The sequence below is a fragment of the Aspergillus homomorphus genome (genome assembly GCF_003184865.1).
Source record: "Aspergillus homomorphus CBS 101889 unplaced genomic scaffold BO97scaffold_18, whole genome shotgun sequence".
Classification (NCBI taxonomy): Eukaryota; Fungi; Ascomycota; class Eurotiomycetes; order Eurotiales; family Aspergillaceae; genus Aspergillus; species Aspergillus homomorphus.
In genome coordinates, this window is record NW_020291904.1 from 1 (window position 1) to 18836 (window position 18836).

The 18836-nt window shown below is 50.8% G+C and overlaps 7 protein-coding genes across 7 annotated transcripts; 3 read left to right on the forward strand and 4 right to left on the reverse strand.

The window, feature by feature from the left end:
* The first annotated feature begins 28 nt into the window (after nt 1-28).
* BO97DRAFT_390307 (agmatinase) lies at nt 29-1493 on the forward strand. The gene is made up of 3 exons (XM_025693760.1): nt 29-224; nt 280-406; nt 477-1493. The coding sequence occupies exons 1-3, from the start codon at nt 96-98 to the stop codon at nt 1487-1489; spliced, it is 1269 nt and encodes a 422-aa protein (XP_025551287.1). The 5' UTR covers nt 29-95; the 3' UTR covers nt 1490-1493.
* Nucleotides 1494-2079: 586 nt separating this feature from the next.
* On the reverse strand, nt 2080-3470 carry cdc42 (Rho family GTPase CDC42). Its single transcript, XM_025700933.1, has 4 exons — nt 3368-3470; nt 3056-3175; nt 2493-2871; nt 2080-2434 (listed from the first exon to the last, which is right to left on the reverse strand). The coding sequence occupies exons 1-4, from the start codon at nt 3385-3387 to the stop codon at nt 2375-2377; spliced, it is 579 nt and encodes a 192-aa protein (XP_025551288.1). The 5' UTR covers nt 3388-3470; the 3' UTR covers nt 2080-2374.
* A 2340-nt stretch (nt 3471-5810) lies between these two features.
* On the reverse strand, nt 5811-7879 carry mirC (siderochrome-iron transporter MirC; the record flags this gene model as incomplete). Its single annotated transcript, XM_025697683.1, has 5 exons — nt 5811-5897; nt 5946-6607; nt 6667-7401; nt 7456-7586; nt 7656-7879. 5 exons carry the CDS (start codon nt 7877-7879, stop codon nt 5811-5813), a joined length of 1839 nt encoding a protein of 612 aa, XP_025551289.1.
* A 2724-nt stretch (nt 7880-10603) lies between these two features.
* On the reverse strand, nt 10604-11813 carry BO97DRAFT_477911 (uncharacterized protein). The gene has a single exon (XM_025700589.1). It carries the CDS (start codon nt 11322-11324, stop codon nt 10734-10736), a length of 591 nt encoding a protein of 196 aa, XP_025551290.1. The 5' UTR covers nt 11325-11813; the 3' UTR covers nt 10604-10733.
* A 118-nt stretch (nt 11814-11931) lies between these two features.
* BO97DRAFT_405499 (glycosyltransferase family 69 protein) lies at nt 11932-13736 on the forward strand. The gene has a single exon (XM_025695204.1). It carries the CDS (start codon nt 12059-12061, stop codon nt 13625-13627), a length of 1569 nt encoding a protein of 522 aa, XP_025551291.1. The 5' UTR covers nt 11932-12058; the 3' UTR covers nt 13628-13736.
* Nucleotides 13737-14031: 295 nt separating this feature from the next.
* Nucleotides 14032-16003, forward strand: BO97DRAFT_443170 (uncharacterized protein). Its single transcript, XM_025698343.1, has 6 exons — nt 14032-14268; nt 14440-14833; nt 14895-15140; nt 15198-15604; nt 15655-15767; nt 15820-16003. Exons 1-6 carry the CDS (start codon nt 14065-14067, stop codon nt 15851-15853), a joined length of 1398 nt encoding a protein of 465 aa, XP_025551292.1. The 5' UTR covers nt 14032-14064; the 3' UTR covers nt 15854-16003.
* Nucleotides 16004-16066: 63 nt separating this feature from the next.
* BO97DRAFT_60096 (uncharacterized protein) lies at nt 16067-16775 on the reverse strand. The gene has a single exon (XM_025700934.1). The coding sequence runs from the start codon at nt 16672-16674 to the stop codon at nt 16279-16281; it is 396 nt and encodes a 131-aa protein (XP_025551293.1). The 5' UTR covers nt 16675-16775; the 3' UTR covers nt 16067-16278.
* Nucleotides 16776-18836: the final 2061 nt, after the last annotated feature.

Here is an 18836-nt window from a genome sequence, read left to right on the forward strand (position 1 = left end):
CCCCCGGCCCCAACTGTTCCTCGGTCCTCTTTTTCTGATCTGTTCCTCCGTGCCGCCCTACAATTCTCAAGACAGAGTGAATTACCAATCGCACAATGAGATCCCTTACCTGGTCTACCTGTCTGGCTTTGGCCGGCACCGTCCTCTCTCACGCTCATCACAACCATGACGAAGTCATCCCCGAGCAATTGCGCGAGGAGTTGCTGAAGAAATGGGACCAAGAGGTGTGAACCTGTCACCACTGGCTTTATTCTCTTAACCCAACTGATCCCAGTATAGTTCACCTTCTCTGGCATTGCCAGTTTCGCCCACATGAAGCCTGTCAAGTGTCTCGTCGAACCTGACGAGCGGTATGACATCGCCGTTATCGGTGCTCCATTCGACACGGCAGTCAGCTACAGACCAGGTACTCCTGACAGTTTCCTACACCACTCTACCCTCATAACGCCCACTTTCTAAACATTCCCAAACAACAGGCGCCCGTTTCGGTCCGCGCTCCATCCGCGCGGCCAGTGCCCGCCAAATGGCCGGAACCAGCTACAATACCCGCGCGGGAATTAACCCGTATCAATCGTGGGCAACTGTCAAAGACTGTGGCGACATCCCAATCACCCCGTTCGACAACGGCCTGGCTGAACGGCAGATGTATGAAGCCTTCCTGGAGCTGGGCTCTCGACCGGCCGTGACCCGCGCCTCCTCCACGCACGGCACGAAGGGCATCTCAGCCGGAAAGCCCAAGCTCGTCACGCTGGGAGGCGATCACAGCGTCGCCCTGCCTGCCCTGCGCGCCTTGTACCATATCTACCAGAAACCAATCACTGTGCTCCACTTCGACGCGCATCTCGATACTTGGAATCCTGTGCGGTACTCGGCCTACTGGCTTTCAGAGCAGTCGCACTTCAATCACGGCAGCTTCTTCCACAAGGCCAGCCGTGAGGGGTTGATTTGCAATGCAACCTCGGCACACGCGGGACTGCGCACACGGCTGACGGGCGTGGACGATAGTGATTACACCAACCCTGGTCCTGAGCAGGGCTTCATGCGCATCCATGCAGATGATATCGACGAGTTGGGCCCCATGGGCATCGTGGATCGGATCATCGAGCGCATTGGTCTTGACCCGGAACAACCGGTTTACCTGTCGGTTGACATTGATGTTCTAGATCCGGCGACTGCCCCAGGTACTGGTACACCCGAACCTGGTGGCTGGACGACCCGAGAGTTCATCCGGATCCTGCGCGGTATTGAGAAATTGAACATCGTTGGTGCAGACATTGTCGAGGTATCGCCTAGTTATGACAACAAGGGTGAGACCACGGCTCTGGCAGCGGCTCAGGTTGCTTTTGAAATCATCACCAGCATGGTCAAGGCTGGGGCAGGCGAGGATCTGGGCGGCTGGTACGGGCGCAAGAAACCCGAGGCCGTGATTGAGGTTGAGGTCGAGGTCGAGGACGTCGCAGTCGAGAAGGAGGTCAAAGACGAATTGTAAGATGCGATGCATGCGATGATGCTATATAATGAGTTAGTGAAGATGTTAGCAATATTATGCAGGTACATCCCAGCAATAACATGCCCCTCGGTCAATGGCTGAGCATCATATCCAACCAATCCTCTACATGTAACGCTATCTCGAATGATAGGGTGTGGGATATAACTTCGGTCATCACTATTGTATCTGTGTTATCTAGTCCAGGCCTCGTGAGAACTGTTGGTGTGAAAAATCGCACAGCAAATTGTGATATGCATGGTAACAGATTGAAGAATATGAAGGGGGAAAAGCACATTTCGAACCATCAGCCAGCCAAAAGACGCCTCGACTTCCAACGCCAGTAAGGACGATGAGAGTTTAGAAAAGAAGTGAAAGCGGGGGTGTAGAAGGAAGAGCTCTGAGAAGGCGGGAGGGAGATAAGATAGACAGTGGAAGGGAAATCGAATAAGCACGGAGAGATGGGTAAGGATAGTGGGAAGAGATCGGAGGGGTACGATTCGGGGCCAGTTGTACACGGCATCAATCGGGAGACGAGCTGATGGGCGATAGTGTAGTATATGTTGGTGACCCTGTTCTTGCTTGGGGAAGCCCTCAGCAGTTCCCCGGGTGCAACCGAGTCACGGCGGGTCTTGCACTCGGGTGTCATGGGCTGCGGGCTGCATGATGATATTCACTCAATGATCGGAGACAAAAACACACAAAAGTCTCAGGTCAGACGGTGGTCGAGTAAGCCAGCCCCTCCTCCGGATGAAAGTCCCAAAACTCCGTATTGTGAAATAAAGCAATCCGTTCCTCCAAAATCATACGACATGTCTGAGATGTCTTGACGACAGGTCTGCGATCTTCTGGCGCGTACCAGCCTGCGGTGTAGGAGACGTGATTGGTTTACAACACCACACATTTCTTAGACTTCTTTGGGGCCGGCTCAAGCGCGGCAACAATAGCCTTCAAGCGATCTGTCAGTATCGTCCAAGAACGTATCACAGGCGCCGGCAAGACAAACCTCATCAAAGACATCCTTGAGCTTGTATTGCGTCAAAGCAGAGCACTCCACATATTTCACAGCGCCCAACTCTTTTGCCATCCGGTCTCCGTCTTCCTTGCGAATGGGCTGCATCTTTTGGCGAGAAAGCTTTTCCCGAACAGCGGGATCATCGCGCAGATCGGTTTGAGTACCGACAATTAGGCAAGGCACACCGGGGCAGTGATGGTGGACCTCAGGAAACCATTTTTCGCGGACGTTCTCGAAGGAGGCGGGGGAAGTGACGGAGAAGCAGACCAGAAAGACATCGGTCTGGGGATAAGAAAGAGGACGGAGACGGTCGTAATCCTCCTGTCCAGCGGTATCAAAAAGGCCCAAGGTGTACGGTTCGTCGCCAATCCTAATGCGCAACCGAAGTCGCCTAGTCAGTTACCTGTTGCGAAAGAATTGTCGAGTTCATCGTTCTTGGAATCGGCCAAGGAAGGCAAGGAAAGGCGACGCGATCGAGGCCAAGATAGAGCGCAATTCGCAGGAAGCGTCTTGCGATGTCCGTCTCGCATAGGGAAAAAAAGGAGCCGACTTACATGACCGTGACAGCATAGTTATCGAAGACGGTAGGGACATATTCCGAGGGGAACTTGTTCGTTGTGTACGAAATTAACAAGCAGGTCTTGCCAACCGCACCGTCACCGACAACAACACACCTGCGAGTTGAGACAAAGGCGAGTAAGCAATTTGTTACGAAAAGAGCTTCGGATTCCAGTGCGCTTGAGAAAGGGGGCAAAAGTCGCAAGAGGGGGAAGCAACAGGGTAGATGGGGGGGGGTGGAGGGGAAGGACAGGGCGGGAGGAGAATCGTGGCGGGCAGAAAGGGATGGAGATGATAGCAGAACATACTTGATTGTGGCCACAACCATATTGTAAACCTAGGAATACCCAAGAAATTCACCAGAGAGACTGTGTTGACGCTCAGTTGAAGATTGTCGGAACCCGAGGGGAGGTGAACAGGAGAAAAGGTCGATGCGGTGAACAAGGGGGGGAGGACCGTGAGGGGGGGTGGAGGAAATTAGAATGAGAGAGTGATTAAAAGGGAGGGAGAAAGTTGAAATGGGGGGGAGAGGAGGAGGTCGTCGGGGACAAGGTGAGGCGGCTAAGATAGGACCGAGTAAGAGAACGCAGGAGGAGAGGGAAGGGGACAAGCCTAGGCAGAGAGATAGAGGTAGGAAGTTCACAAATGGAATGGATAGATGTGCTGAGTGTGGTGACGGCTTGACGGTGAAAGGATAGGAAGGGAGGGAGAACGGGGGGAGGGTGGAGGGAGGAGGGAGGGAGATGTGGATGGATTGGATGAGATGGGCTGGAGTTGGAGGGAGCCTGAGCCAGCCAATGTGGGAGACGGACGAGGGAAAGGAAAGCTGCAATGGGGCAACCCGCACCGTTAGTACTTTGTAGGTAAGGTAGGTTAGTTATCATGGATAGGTTTAGCTCCTGCTTTACCTAAAGTAGCTCAGTCAGTCAGTTTGAAGTAAACCTAGAGGAAAGCCGTCCATTACTACTAATTTCCAGCACTTAACTATCTACTCTTGTTTTTGTTCTACCCAACTTGCTCATCCCCTTTCTCTTTCCTTGACTCCCGAGTCCTGTTCTCTTCTTTCCTTAAGGTAATCTGGAACCCCCAGAATGATGAAACATAAGATTTGTCGGGGTCGGCGATCAAACCATCACATCAAAGACAGGGTCCAAAGTTAAAAGAATATGGCTGTACCAATATCTACAGACCTACAACAAAACATAGGAAATGAACAAGATCTTTGCAGTTGACGCACTGGTGATCAACGAGTCCAACCTCAAACCAAGACTCCTCAGTTTCGTGCTTAAGTTCACTTGTAGATGGTGCCGTCAAGGTTGGTGCCCTACAGACTAGTTCAGAGAGCTGTCGATCTGCGACATCAACACCCATGAGCTCATGTGTCAGATGATAATCAGTAATGCACGGGCGTTTGCGACGATGCTGGCAGTTAAAATGATAGGCTACAATCGATAATGCACAGATAGAGAAGCGAGAGGGATCACAGATTGAAGATCTATCTGACGGGCACCAAGGCGACCGGAGCCTTGAAACTTTGTCCGACGATGTAGGCAACAAGATGAAGCGGACAAAGAGTTGCTCCTCAAAAGAATCAAAGCATCTATATAGAGACTGATGGCTGTCTGCTGTAATCACACCAAGCAGCATCCATCAACCGAGGCGATCGATACGTGTAGACCTAAACCTAAAGTCAGGATCCTGTGCAATATGCTAATCTAACTCCTACCGAGGATTACCGTCACCCTGAACCAAACAGGCGAGACTGACAAGAAAAAATGGTCATGTCTGGTATGATATGGCAATCTGCCTGTAACACCAACCCTGACTGGACCAACCAAGCTCACCGCTCAGGCGGTTACACCTTTGGCTAGACCAGTCTTAGACAGATTTGTTATGCGCCGACGGAGAACAAATTATTGTGATTAACTGTAAGTAAAAAAAAAAAGGGCTCAGAGACACTGCTAGACACCACCTAGTAACAACGCTTACTCACAAATAAATAATTATATCAATATACTGTAACAGACGGCTATCTCTGGGCTTGATAAAGGGTACCACCCCAAATAAATCAATAATCCTTCCCTTCCTCCAGCATGTCTTCTGACAGTCTAAGTGAATCAGCAAATGCTAAGTTTCATGACTTCTCGCAATCCACCCCGGGATACTGACTGCTAACTCACTAGTGAACCAAGTATCTAATCAGCCTATCTATCGACATCACCCGTCGTGGCTTGACCCTCCCCGAGTCGCCGACGCTGCCATTGTTCTGACCCACTATGTTGAAATTTCTTTATTGAATTTTGAATATCACGCATATTTGTTGGCTCAGTGCTAAGTACAAGTATTCACATAGGTCGTCTAATCTAGTCATATCATCTATCTGAATCTCTCAAAAGAGAGAGGGAAAAAAAAAAGGCATATTCGTTCTGCTGGTGACCATTCATTTCTCACCTGTGCAGCTCAGGTTTCATAAATTCATGTACAATTGATGGCTGTGGACCAATCAAGGCTAGGGCAACAGCCTTGTCGGCCCCATCCACGGTACTGTGGTCAATCGATCGGTCAGGGCTGTCCAATGTGATGGCCGGGGGTCGGCTGCCTTTGGGGCCCCTAGTATGGTTGCCTCGCAGTGGCGCGCGGATCGACGGGAAAATGCTAAACGATGAGCATATTTTGCTGCTTCCCGTAGAGCGGTTTCGTAAACGTGTGTCTATATATACACAACAGTCAAGATGAAACATCTACGAGCACTCAGGTTTGTTTCGAGTGTGCCTCGCATTCAGGTTCATCCGCATCAGCTTCAGTGGCAACCGACTCGTGGTGCGGGGGTTCGCTCATCTGCACCCATTAGTCACATGGGCGCCAATGGTTTCATGGTGTTCATACCTTATCGAGCCGGTAGTTCGACATAAGAAGGCTCAGAGGGATTAATGGAATTGTTGCAATCAGCGCTAGGACCAGAAGCTTGTTCATCGTCTCCTGATAGGCTCGATTGATCGCCACTCGCGCGGGCGACCCCATAGGATAGGACAGTGCCTTGGTCAACTTTCCGAATATTTCACCCACGTCCGCCTTGGACTCATCGGGAAGGTACTGTTGCAGCTTGCGAGGAATGTGATGTGTCCAAATGGCGCCCGAGATGGCAGCTCCCACGGCACCACCCATTTCCATGGATGTGAGAAACATTGCCGTGGCGGCTGCAACATCTTGATGGCTGGCAGAGGCCTGAACACCCAGTTGGACAGGTACATTGAGAAGCCCACCGCCCGCACCAACTATCACCTGGGTCGCCAAAATCAAAGCGGGTGAGCTTCCCTCCCTGCGGTAGGTCAACATCAAAAAAATTCCAGAGATGTATATCAAGCAGCCGATAGTGACGTAGATGCGGTATCGTCGAGTATACTTGATCAATACTGACACTCCGAAGGCAGCAATAGTAGACGTGAAGGCAAATGTTTGAGTCACACGGCCCGCCGTGGCTACATCATAGTCCTGGACGACCTGGAGATAGGAATAAAGGTACGGCTGAACGGAGAAGTAAAATGCCACTTGAAGGTGTCAGTTGCGCCGGACATGAGCCCCGAACACCTTGCGGGAATCAACATACTGAAGTAGAAGAAAGCCAGGGTACACCCTGCAAGCGCAGTGCGCTGTTTGAGAAGATGTAGGGAAAGCAAGGGCTTGGGGGCCAAATTCTTCGAGCTTTCCCAGGCGGGCAGAGCGCAGAGACAGACTATTCCGACCACAATCATGGCGATAATGCTGTTGTTCTTCCACCCATTCCTGGAATTGGCGGCAAGCGTTAAGGGAACCAGAATCAATGTCACCGCCGCCGATAGCAAGATCAGGCCAAACATGTCAAGATCATACCAAGTGTGGCGAACGGCGGCAAAGAACCCACGTCGGTGAGTGCTCCTGGGCTTTATGAGGTTCAATCTCTTAGCCTTACGCTGATTCAACAAAAGTGAAAGCGCGAGAGGGAGAAACGAGGCCGGCAAAATAATCGACCACATGCCGTAACCCCAACGCCATGAAGTATGCTCAAGGACTGCATTTGCAATCGTTGGCCCGATCCAGACCGTCACCAAAAAGGGGAGCTCTGGCAAGAGTGCGAGCAGTGCACGGTTGAGTAAGCTACTGCTGTCGGCGATGAAAACTTGTTGCAATATCTGCAAGCCAGTCGAACCCGCAGAGTAAAATATTTGTGCGGACGCATAAGTCTGAACATTCGTTGATGCAGCCATTTGGATGTAACCTAGAACGTAGATCAAGATACTGACGCAGAAGGCCTCGAAGCGGCCAAACACATCAGCGACTTTGGCCATGGGTGGCTTGATGACAGCTGCAATAAAGGGTCAGTACTGGATGTACCTAACTCCAGAGAAGTTGTACCGACCATTGACCACATTCTGGACTACCAGAACGGTGGAGATCAGCGAATGCTTGCTGAAAGCGCTGGTGGCATATGCCGAGAGGGACATGACGGTTTGGCCCTCAAGTGAGGTACAGAATGCCATGAGGAATATACTTCAGCATGGTCAGTACAGTGCGCGCGGGAAGAACCTCAAAGTTTTCCCAATCGCCGGGGACACAAACCTGATATACGCTATGATCAAAGATCGCGTAGTCCATGTCAGATTGATTGCCTCGATCTTCCTAACACCTTCCTGTATAGACTCCCCCGAGGACTCTACATCGCTGTCATGTCCTCCTGCCTCATATCCTGCCTGGAGAAGATGTTCTCCTTCCTCATCGTTGTATTGTTCCATTTGGTCGATTGTGCCATATGAAACTTTCGAGCGGTAATCGAGTAAGGGCATCGCGGCTTTGCCGAGCGAAACGATGTATAGTCGAGTGGCGTGGTCAAACTATGGGCAAGGTCCATTTATTGCGACCGGTCGGTAAGGTCCTCGTTGATAGCTGTGAAGGCGAAGAGGAAACGTGAACAGCAGGCCAGGGTAGTATCAATGTTGAAGCACTGGACATCGAAGAGGAAACGTGGTTGACGACTCCCGGGAGGCTGCGTGGACGGGGAAGAGTATCTGCGACCTGAACCAGCCAGATCCCCCGACGAGAAAAAGCAATCAACTGGCGCCCAACGGAAAAGGGGTATTCCAACTAGAGCAGAGGCTAGGAACAAACACCGAGGAGGGGTATAGGTCGGAACGACAAAGCCAGCAAAATGGCGGACACTGTATCAAGATCAGACGGGTTTGGGTACCAGTCCTTCGTTAGGTGACCGGATGCCGAAAGTCAAAGTCAATACGCAGCGAAACGCGTGGATCGCCAGATCTGTGGTACTAGAGGAAGCACAAGGGGCTGAGCTCCAAGGCTGCCAGTCACAAGTGAGACGCTCACGATGATTCACACCACTGACCACGATCGACAGGCCGCACTTATGCAAATCGGTGTGGGAAGCCAGGAATTAGCCTATGGGCTGAACGCCCGTGGCCCAGAAGGGAAGTGTGGCACCAGTCGAGTTACTGCAGCAAATAGATACTTGGATGAGAAAATTCGATTCTTGCTTCTGTCCAGCACCAATCGCTGGGCTGGATACCGCCTGAGGTTGCCTGTCGGGCAAGTTGAGTGGTGACAAAAGCTTGTGCCTTGCGCCCCAGGCAGTCATTGACAGATACGGGGTTACACGGGAGGTCAACCAGAGGAGGAAGGGGTTAATGAAATATCGTCAAGACTCGGTAGGTACCCCTGGCCTTACTGCAGAGAAGGCTTCGACCGCAGGAGTTCACCCCAAAGAGGCGTGGTTTTGCGGAAGGTGAGTGGAATGAGAAGGAAGATAGTGTGGCAAGTGACCGGGATGTCGAATATTACGCAGTGTAAGAGAACATCAGATATGATAAGATCACCTGGTCCGGCGGTCGGACCGAACGGCAGGGTGAGGGGAAAAGCCGGGATCAGATGATGGTAGTCAGGATAATCGGTGGCCCGTCCTCATCCTGGGCTTGAGGATCTCAGGGAAAAGTTGGGCCCTAGTCACTTAATCTCCTTTTCACATTCCTATCCGACTCTCATGGTAAGAACCGCAATTTATACTACGCTGCAACGGGGATGGTGGTGCATGAATGTTTAGGCGGGCGAAGTCAACCTCTTTCTTCCCTGTCTGACCGCCTGGCTGGCTGACATTCTGCTTGGGCAAGCAAGAATGAAGGTGCACATCGCCGCTCCATCCGCTTCCGCCCCCTTGCAGGCGTGCAGACACAATAAACCTGTTTAGAATTGGTCTTATCGACCCCAAATCCTCTCTCAAGCAATGATGACTGGAATGCCGCGATACTCTCTGCATGACTCGCCCGCGTTGCCCAATCCCAGAAGATGTTATTGTCATTTCACCTCATGCGGCTTCGAGCCCTGATAAAGTGCTTAGCATAAATTTCCCCTCTTCCTCAGACCCATTCGAATCAAAGACTGAAGCCCGGACCCATTTCCTGATTGGGCTGAAGCAACACAAACCCGCCTGGGGAATAATGAATGACTCGGGAACAACCGCTCCGTCCATCCCAACCTGTCACAGGAGGCTGACCGTCTACCGCATCACCAACAGACCTAGCAGGACGAGTACGAGGGTCAGGAGTCGACATGCTCACGGATCATTTGCCAGCCATTGTAATATTTTATAAGTTCCGCTGAAGCCGCTGCGGTTGTAAGGAGATCTCCATGGTTCTCATTTGCTGTGGCGGTGGATGCAATTGTTCGAGCTACGCCGAACCTTAAAACAATCCACGCTTACATTAATGGCTACACAGATGGGGCCTCCGAGTCCGAATTTGCAAGACCCAATGTCGGGGGATATGGCTTGTGTCTGTACAACTTAAGTGTGGCATTTTATAGCGTGGCTCTAAAGGCGGCTCGGCGATTTTGGAATAACATTGATTTGGTAGATCTCGGCTCTTAATTCACGAATAGGGAGGATAGGAATAAATAGGGTTACAACTTGGAAAGCTCACCTTTACTCCACGATCCGCATGTGCCAAAACGCGCGTCTTCGGTTGGCGCAACAGCATCGTCCTCGTTTCCTCTGCTTGATTACTCATTCTACCCTGCCCAGTACAAACGCCCTCCGTACTCGTACACACAATTTTAAAGACATAAGAGCGCTTCTTGCTCATCCTCTTCGGTCATGTGACTTGGCTTTTCTGTCGAGCCAGCAGTCTCACATTGAGTTAGTGGCTTCACAACAAGACATATATTGTTAAATTGAGGTCGCTTTGCCTCCAGCATGTCCTCTAATGGCCCTCAACGATCGATTGGGATATCTCCCAACAGATGAATATTGAAGAGCGCCTTGGTAAGTGAGTCGCATATCTCACAAATTACTAGTAGCAAAAGAGCAACCAGCTTGGCGTCACGAACTCAAGCACGCAGACAGTGAGAGACTCATTTTACCTAGTGCCTATCACAGCGCATGCCGCAATGTGTCAGCACTGATTGCGACCAGTCGGACATATTCTCATCACACAGGCTCATCCAGCTACGAAAGTGGTATCTATTCGCTTGAGACAAACAACTATGGAAATCTGACCACGATGATTCGAGCAGGTATCACTAATTTTGTTGCATGCCTGGCAGCAATATTTGTGCCACCAAAAAGAAAAAAATTCAATCGGGTGTCTATAGACAAAATCAGGTTACATTAAATGAGAGGCCATAGCATGTCTATCACTCATTCAAGTCGATTATCAGATGACCGAAGTTGACGATCAACTCCTCTCCTTCGTTCGATGGTTTCGCAGCATAAAGTCCAAACCAGAAGTCCTGAACGTTTGTGTCTTCGAATACCCAGGTGACCTCTCGAAGGGGAGATTTTTGAACACCCTCGACTAAATAGATCCACAAGCTGTTATCCGACTCTCGGACAATCTCCAAGGTAGCTGCTCCGCCACCTGACGGTACGGGTTGCAGACTCCAGTCCGCCCAACGATCCTTGGCGACGATGCTCAGGTGCGGCCTGCCGTTGGCAAGCTCAATACCGGACTTGACCCATTTCCGGGTTCCGTCAACGCCATTGAGAACCAGGATCACGCCTCCCTGGTCGTACTTGTCTTTCCAGAGAGCATTGAAAGCAACCCTAGCCCGTTTGAATGACTTCACTGGGACACTCCGGTATAGGATGGGTGCGTTGAACGATTCTGTGGAAGGAGGCTTCGCCCAGATATCGGTTGAGGGGCTCGCTTTGATGGAGAATTCGGAGGGCAGGTTCCCGTCACCAGGGACCTTCTCGGAAGAGTTTGCAAATTTGAAATCGGTCATGATCGCCTGCGAGGTCGTATTCGTAACGCGCAGCGCTGAGTGAGGAGTGGTATGGTTGGGAAGTGTGAGATACGGGGGCAGTAGAAGAAGATAAGGTGTCTAGTACAGAGAGAGGTATTATGAGGAAACATGAATGAAGATAGCACAGTTGAAGTGAGATTTGGGAACCGCAATATGAATGAGGGACCGGAGAGCCATGGCCCAGGCCCTACGTCACTGGGGGATGAGCAGCTCCACCGTCCAGAAGACGCTGGGTCAAAGCTGGAGAAGCATCCCAAGGAATCATTACCCTCTGCGGTAACCTATGACAGCTATGACTCCATCTCCGGTGGGGTTATCGGAGCTGTCGGCGAAGATAGGAAGCATGGCAAACAACTTGCTGCATCAGCCAGAGTGGAAGACCCTGTAGGGCCATATGTGAACAGCCCAAGGCGGCAAGCATGCAATCGGCTCAACTCTTCGACCATTTGTATGGCTTGCAGAAGTCCGTAAACTTACTCAACATTGCAATCGAGCTGTAACTGTTGGATCGATGTTCCAACTCTTGGCGCAGAGGTTGGAGGTAATTACATAAGCGAAATCCGATAACTAACTCGAGGCTTTGCGTTGTCGATCGGTTAAGCACCTCGAAAATGGCAACCAGCGTCAACTCGATTGACGCTGATTAGGCACGACGTGTCCCGAAATGGGCTGATCGATGTTTCTCGCCTATCTGTGATGATTCTGTCTTCGTCATGTCTGCTCGTCTCCTTCATCCCGACGAGTATGAGCTAGAGACTCGCTCATCGGCGGATTCTCAGGAGAGCTTCAATCTCGATGAGGCCGACTTCGAATCGCAAGTGCCTCCGCGACCCAGACGGATCTTGCGAAGGATTCCCTTTTTCTCGAAACTCTTTTCGTCGACCTATTCTGGCTATCGTCGCCTGAAACCCTCGAGACCGCTCCTCTCGGTTTCAAGACGCCCTGGTTGCTACCGCCGCTTGCTTTTCCGCCGCTGGTGCTTTTACCTCCATGCAGTCGCAGGCATCATTCTTGCCCTAATCGTCCTAACGTCGATTTTCCGGCCCTCGTATACCCGGTTGCCGCCGCATTATTTGTCACTCCGGGACGCAGTGTCGCAATCGACCCAACCCGGCCGTGGAAATCCCCGCAATGAGAAAGTCTTCATTGCTGCGAGCTTGTACGACCGCGACGGAGGCTTGGCACAAGGGCATTGGGGAAATAGCGTGCTACGACTGATTGATCTGCTTGGACAAGACAATGTCTTCTTGAGCATCTATGAGAATGACAGCGGACCGGAGGGCGAGCGTGCGCTCCGTGGCCTGGAGGAACAGATCACGTGTAGGAAATCCATTGTATTCGAAGAACATCTGGATCTGGAATCTCTTCCAAAAGTCGTCGTTCCCGGTGGGTCAAAGAGAACGAAGCGCATAGAATACTTGGCTGAAGTCCGGAATCGAGCATTATGGCCTCTGAACGATGAGCATGAGGTGCAATACGACAGGCTTCTCTATCTGAATGATATCGCTTTTGACCCGGTCGACGCACTCCAGCTCTTGTTCTCCACCAATGTAGCCGACGATGGCATTTCTCACTATCGAGCCGCTTGTGCTATTGACTTCATCAACCCTTTCAAGTTTTATGACACTTACGCGACCCGGGATCTGCAAGGTTACAGCATGGGGCTTCCTTTCTACCCTTGGTTCTCGACCGCAGGCGAAGGCCAAAGCCGACAAGATGTTCTATCCGGAACAGATGCTGTGCGGGTCCGCAGTTGCTGGTCGGGCATGGTGGCTTTCGACGCCCGATTCTTCCAGGATTCTCAGGAAAATCGAGGCTACAAAGGAGTTCAGACTCCCGCTCGATTCCGTGCTTCACACGAAATGTTCTGGGAAGCATCTGAATGCTGCCTTATTCACGCCGACATCCAAGACCCTCAAACAAATGAAGATGATAGCGGCATATATCTCAACCCATATGTCCGTGTCGCCTACGATCACAGCACTCTGTCCTGGCTCGGTACGACGCGACGATTCGAGAGACTGTATTCTTTCATTCAGAATCTGGGTAATCACCTCGTTGGACTGCCGTGGTACAATTCTCGTCGAAATGAGGTTTCTGGACAGGCTGTACAGCAGAAGGTCTGGGTTCCAGACGGGAAGGAGAACGGGGGTGGCTCGTTTCAGACTCTCGACAGGGTCGCAGGTAACGACGGCTTCTGTGGACGCCCAGGACTCCAGGTTATTGTTGAGCATCGTAAGGAGGGACAAAAAGGGTGGGAAACCATCCCAATGCCATCCTGAAATTGTTCTCTTTCTTTAAGACGTCTGATTCTTCAGGGTAGCTAGATCGATCGATTAGCATTATTGGTATATGAGATACATAACTCTAATCGCAACATGTACTATTCCTGCCTTAGCTTGACTAGAGTAATCATTCACGGCACTCGATTTCGTGTTACTTGATATGCTATCATAAACCACCACCGCATGACTCCGCGTTTGCTCACATGTGGGTTCCCGTGCGAAAGCCTCGTCTTCCCCTTTGCAGCAGTCAAGAGAACATTCACACAGGTCACTAGGCTCCTTCTGAAAACACTATCAGGAGCTTTCGGGGAACCTGTCGTAGTTTGTATACCAATCACATGGCCTTCCGGTGGAAACACTACTGACTTCAGTCTCACTCTTTCGTCCACCAACCGCGTAACATTTTGGTGATCATAGCTTCTTCTCTTGTGAAGATGCCCCCAAAATCCTCCTCCCTCTTGCCTTCAGTGAATCGCTACTCCCCTGGAGACATGCAGTTCGCCAACCGTGTCACAGGTGTTATCTACGGGGTGATAGACTCTCTTATGGACCGGGTGGCCATAGCCAGTCTGGAGGACAGCCGCCATGCCCCTAAGGCTGCAAACTGGAAGGCAGTGAAGACTTCTCGTCCCCGTCCGGTCTGGCCAACTTCCTGTCCTCTTCTATCTCCTTCTCCTCCTCTTCCTTCTTGTTCGTCGTCTCCTTTCCAACCTTCCAAAATTCCCAGTATTCGGGCTTCCAAAGCCAGTTCCCGTTTGTTCCCTCAATCGGGGCGTGTTTCTGTAAACTGACAGTCGTACTGTCAACAGCAGGCTTCTCCACTCTCACCTGGCAACCAGGAAGCTCAACTCGTCGCTTCTGTCAACACTCTCAACACGTCTCCTGTTGCTTCGGCCTCATCCTTAACACCGCCCACGTCGCGTTCCCATTCGACCAAACCCCTGAACACGTCCTCGAGCTTGTTTACCCAGCATAATCCTCATATCAGGACAGACAACACAACTGCTGAAATGTATTCCGTCGCCGACGTGGACGATACCGCCGGCTTCATGGCTGCTGCGCGCGCCTGGAAGCCGGAGAGAGAATACTTCACAACATCCTCTCAGGCTGAAGAAGCATCTGGCGATAAGGATGGCCTTGAAGATAACTCTGGTGATGCTTTTGCCCAGGACTACAACGCGAGTGCTGGCACTGACGACTTTGGTAAGTCACTCTCAACCTCAGTATGAGAGCCATATATGCTGAAATCTCTTTCTATGTTTAGCTGGCACCCCAGGTGACGATGCTTTCGATGGATTCGCTCCCCCCAAGTCCGATGCTGGTGATCTTGAAGCAGGATCCGAGATCCCGGAGGCAGCCACAGGTTGGGGCGGGGCTAGTGACACCGTGAAGCAGCGTGTTACTGTTGCCACTGTCAGCTGGCCCGTTACTCAGTCTCCCACGGAGGAAGATCGCGAGAATCTTACTACCTTTAATTCTTGGGGTACTCCGGCTGCTCGGGACAAGCCCGGTACTACCTGCCCCCCACTACTTATGACTGACATGCAGACTAATACATCACGCTCAGCTGCTCGCACTCGTCGTATCATCATCAAGGGTCTTCCCGCTGCCTGGTGTAGCCCTGCTAAGGTTCTGTCACTTATGCACGGTGGAGTTATCGACAGCATTAATATCACTCCCACTGGCACCGCCCACATCTTGTTCTGTGAAGCCGACGCGTGCAAGGCGTTCTATGACAAGTATCCCAACGGCATCGGCCTGAATCGGGACAGAAAGATCACTGTGTTCGTTGAGTTGGGACAGGAGGTCGATGTCATCAGCTCCAGCCTTGAATTCAATCTCTCCGTTGGGGCTACTCGTGCCGTCCGGGTTGTTGGTGCTCACATGAACGTCAGTATGCAGCAGCTGGTCAAGTTGGCTACTTCCAAGAACGGAAAGCTGGAGAAGATCATTGACACCTACGTGCCTGGCGAAGTACGTTGTTTTACTTCAACATGTAATACGTCGACTAACTGTCAACTCAGGCTCGTAGCATCGTGTTTCGTTTCTGCAGTATCGACGACGCTGTCCGCTTCCGTGCCGCATTCGTTCGCGAGACTGAGTATGAGCAGTGCAATATTCAGTATGCGACTGACCCGTAAGTCATTCTACCCGTGATACTATGCCTGTGCTGAACTGATGATCTATAGCTGCGAGGTCGCGACGGGCTACCATGCGGACTAGGTGTCTGGGTGTTGTGTGCTTATGGGTCCAGAAAATCATGATCGTGAATCTACTTTGATACACGCGTCATCTCAAAACCTCACCATGTGTCCCAGGAAATTTTTATTTTGTCATGTTGTAAATCAGGATGTTTTCATCCGCTAATCGCCCAATTCATTAATGCAAGCGCCATCTGTGCACCTATCTTGTATGTCGCATCGAGAAGTAAGCCTTAACCTAATTCGAGCAGAGGAGGTATCGAAGTCGTCTTGTAGCAACTTGTTCAATCTAACCCGCTCTTCCAAGGCTCCTATTCATTGATCCTAGAGAGGTACCTCCATCCCGCAAGTCATGTAGAACTTCTGAAAGTATATATCGGGCACCACCTCCTCCAATCCTCATCAAATTTCTATCACAACCGAACCAAGGCAACACCCACGAATTCCCTACATGCGTCTCCTGATTATTCCCTGAGTCCCCCCTTGAAAACACCTCGACCATACTGAATGCCAGACGCAAACTCCATCCCGAAACCCAACGTCTCGCCATGACGAGGTCCAGACGCTTACAATACGATATACGATACCGGAGCTGACAATACCACCCGAGACCTTACCAAGCCATACATACATACATACATACATACATACATACATACGCCGCAGTTTACCGGGATGGAGACGCTCCTCAAAGTCCAAGTCCGAGACCTCCACCCCGGGCAGTTCGGAGTTGACAGACACACTCCACCCACATAATCCAGCACAGGGCCAAATAAGCAAAGCAAAGCTGGCAGGCAGTCCTTCCAGAGGCCCTACCGATTCGTTCAAATTACTCGTACACATCTATATACGGTCCCATCATACGCGTATCGCTGACTTTCCTTCCTTCAAAAACCACCTGGAAGAGGAGGTACGGTAAGTATTACATACGTAGTGATTGCTATGGCTAATCTACACCTACAGAGAGTGCAAGGTTCGGCGTTTGTGGTAGTTAAGGTGGATACTGGTCAGTCAGTGAGAAGTGTGGTTTCACCGACGGGCGGAGTTAACGACCGTAAAAAAAAAACAAAAAAGCTCGGACAGTCCGCCTTTTTCGCACGCACGAGATGTGAAAAAGGAACTCAGTAGGCCGGGGAGGGGGGGGGGGGGGGGGGGGGGGGGGCCTGAGTGGGCTCTTATCCATCATCCATGGTCCCATCTGACGGACGGGAATTCTAACACCCGAACAGCCTTGAAAAGTGGTTTCCACGGTTCAATCAGAAAGCTTCCTTTCCTTCCTACTATGGGATTTTGTTTTTTTGGGGAGAGGTCCGAGATCCGACCGGCGGCGATGGCGGCGACGGGTGGGCGGGCGGAGGAGATGGAACAGTTTTGGGGGTTAGAAGGGAAAGGGAAGGAAGAAAGAAAAACAGAAAAAGAAAAAACAAGGAGGAATCAATGAATGAAATGGCATCGACTAGAAGCTAAGATTATTTTTCCTTTTCTCTTTTCGCTGATTGGATTCGCTATGGTGCTTACACATGCTTGACTCATTCACAAGGGGGAAATTCTTATTTCGATATTTCTTCTTGATAAGGACGGGGTTTATATCAAATCAAACCTTCTATCCCAAGCCTCTCGGAAGCACACAATAAGGAAACGCGTCAAGAACCGGCAAAGGCAAGAAGACCGAAAGAGTAGAATGGAGAACAATCCGAAAATGTAGTTATCTTGCGGTTCTCTGGTGAAGGTGGTGGTGGCTCAACAGCGTCGCGTCCCAAGGAGGTTAATCTAGTCCGATCCCCGGTCAACCCCCGGTAAAGTGGCTACCTGGCACAGTGGCACCTATTGTACAAGTTAAGCAGAGCACCACTTACTCCCTACGGGGTACTACTGGACTTATCTGGAAGTACCGATGGTTGTCGTCCTCGGTTAGGTCTACCTTACTTGGCCATGGTGAGTCGGTGACCGACCGAAAAGAACCTTTTTGCCTGCCTCGCTAGAATGGAGAAATCAGGCATGGATTCTCCGGCACTCACTAACAGGCAGACAGAGTTTTGAGCGATGCCAAGCGTATCTTTCTCTCTCAGTTTTTCCCTCTTCTCTTTCCTTTTTTTTTTTTTTTTTTTTTTTTTTTTTTTCCCTTTTTTTTTTTTTTTTTTTTTTTTTTTTTTTTTTTTTTTTCCCGGCATGCTTCTATTTCTTTTTGTCATTTCTCCGGAAACTGGTAGTAGCCGAAGATTAATTCAAGGTTAGCACGTTAGTGGTCGTAGTCGGAGGGAAGGGTACTCTAATCTCGGGGCCATTTCACATCTGACGGGCGCTTGCTTGATCTGCTGCTAACAACCTTACCAAATCTGTGTAGGGTCGCAGCTTCGTTTGCGTTGCACTCATGCATCGGTGAATACTAGACAGTCCTGTCAGCCTAGGCACTTGCGGAGGCTAGTCGGCTCCATCGACGGAGATCATTATGGTGACTGGCCTGCCCGTCTGGCGCCAGATCTCTCTGAGTAAGGGCTAATGTAGTCACCAACGTAATCTACCCAGTCCTACCAGATGAGGTAAATGCATGCTATCACGACGCATGTCTACCGACTTTAGTCAGTGCGGGTTTGAAGGGGCTCCACCAGAGTGGCAGTGATGGAAAATGACAGACGAAGTACGGCAGCCTGGTGGTCGTAGTGATGAATTCAATCGAGGTGGTAATGGCTCATAAGAAACTTTAGTAGTACTGAAATCGACTCTGATTCGAAAGAGACTGGAACCACATAGGGTCAGAGACCGAGTGACCGACCATACACTTCAACCACACTTAAACTGCAACAAGGCGCGGATAAGGCAGGCCGAGATCCGGTCGAGGGACGGCTCCAACACTAAGCTATCATTGGAGTGGATACTGTGCGGAGATCGCCGACGATGAGGAACAAAGATAGTTTCCTTGTCCCTCTCTGCCAGTGGGGTCGGTTCTGAAAGCCTGACGATCGCGACCGGAGTAGTAACGGACTCAGGAAGAGCGTTGCTAATAA

Bases quoted from the DNA above. Each gene is read 5' to 3' on its own strand.
- BO97DRAFT_390307 (XM_025693760.1), top strand. From the start codon at position 96: ATGAGATCCCTTACCTGGTCTACCTGTCTGGCTTTGGCCGGCACCGTC. The intron at 225-279 runs GTGTGAACCTGT...ATCCCAGTATAG, and splicing joins TGAAGAAATGGGACCAAGAG to TTCACCTTCTCTGGCATTGC. The intron at 407-476 runs GTACTCCTGACA...CCCAAACAACAG, and splicing joins GGCAGTCAGCTACAGACCAG to GCGCCCGTTTCGGTCCGCGC.
- cdc42 (XM_025700933.1), bottom strand. From the start codon at position 3,387: ATGGTTGTGGCCACAATCAA. The intron at 2,872-3,055 runs GTAAGTCGGCTC...GTTGCGCATTAG, and splicing joins AACTATGCTGTCACGGTCAT to GATTGGCGACGAACCGTACA. The intron at 2,435-2,492 runs GTTTGTCTTGCC...GATCGCTTGAAG, and splicing joins TCAAGGATGTCTTTGATGAG to GCTATTGTTGCCGCGCTTGA.
- BO97DRAFT_477911 (XM_025700589.1), bottom strand. From the start codon at position 11,324: ATGACCGATTTCAAATTTGCAAACTCTTCCGAGAAGGTCCCTGGTGAC.
- BO97DRAFT_405499 (XM_025695204.1), top strand. From the start codon at position 12,059: ATGTCTGCTCGTCTCCTTCATCCCGACGAGTATGAGCTAGAGACTCGC.
- BO97DRAFT_443170 (XM_025698343.1), top strand. From the start codon at position 14,065: ATGCCCCCAAAATCCTCCTCCCTCTTGCCTTCAGTGAATCGCTACTCC. The intron at 14,269-14,439 runs GTCTGGCCAACT...TACTGTCAACAG, and splicing joins AGACTTCTCGTCCCCGTCCG to CAGGCTTCTCCACTCTCACC. The intron at 15,768-15,819 runs GTAAGTCATTCT...GATGATCTATAG, and splicing joins ATTCAGTATGCGACTGACCC to CTGCGAGGTCGCGACGGGCT.
- BO97DRAFT_60096 (XM_025700934.1), bottom strand. From the start codon at position 16,674: ATGTGTACGAGTAATTTGAACGAATCGGTAGGGCCTCTGGAAGGACTG.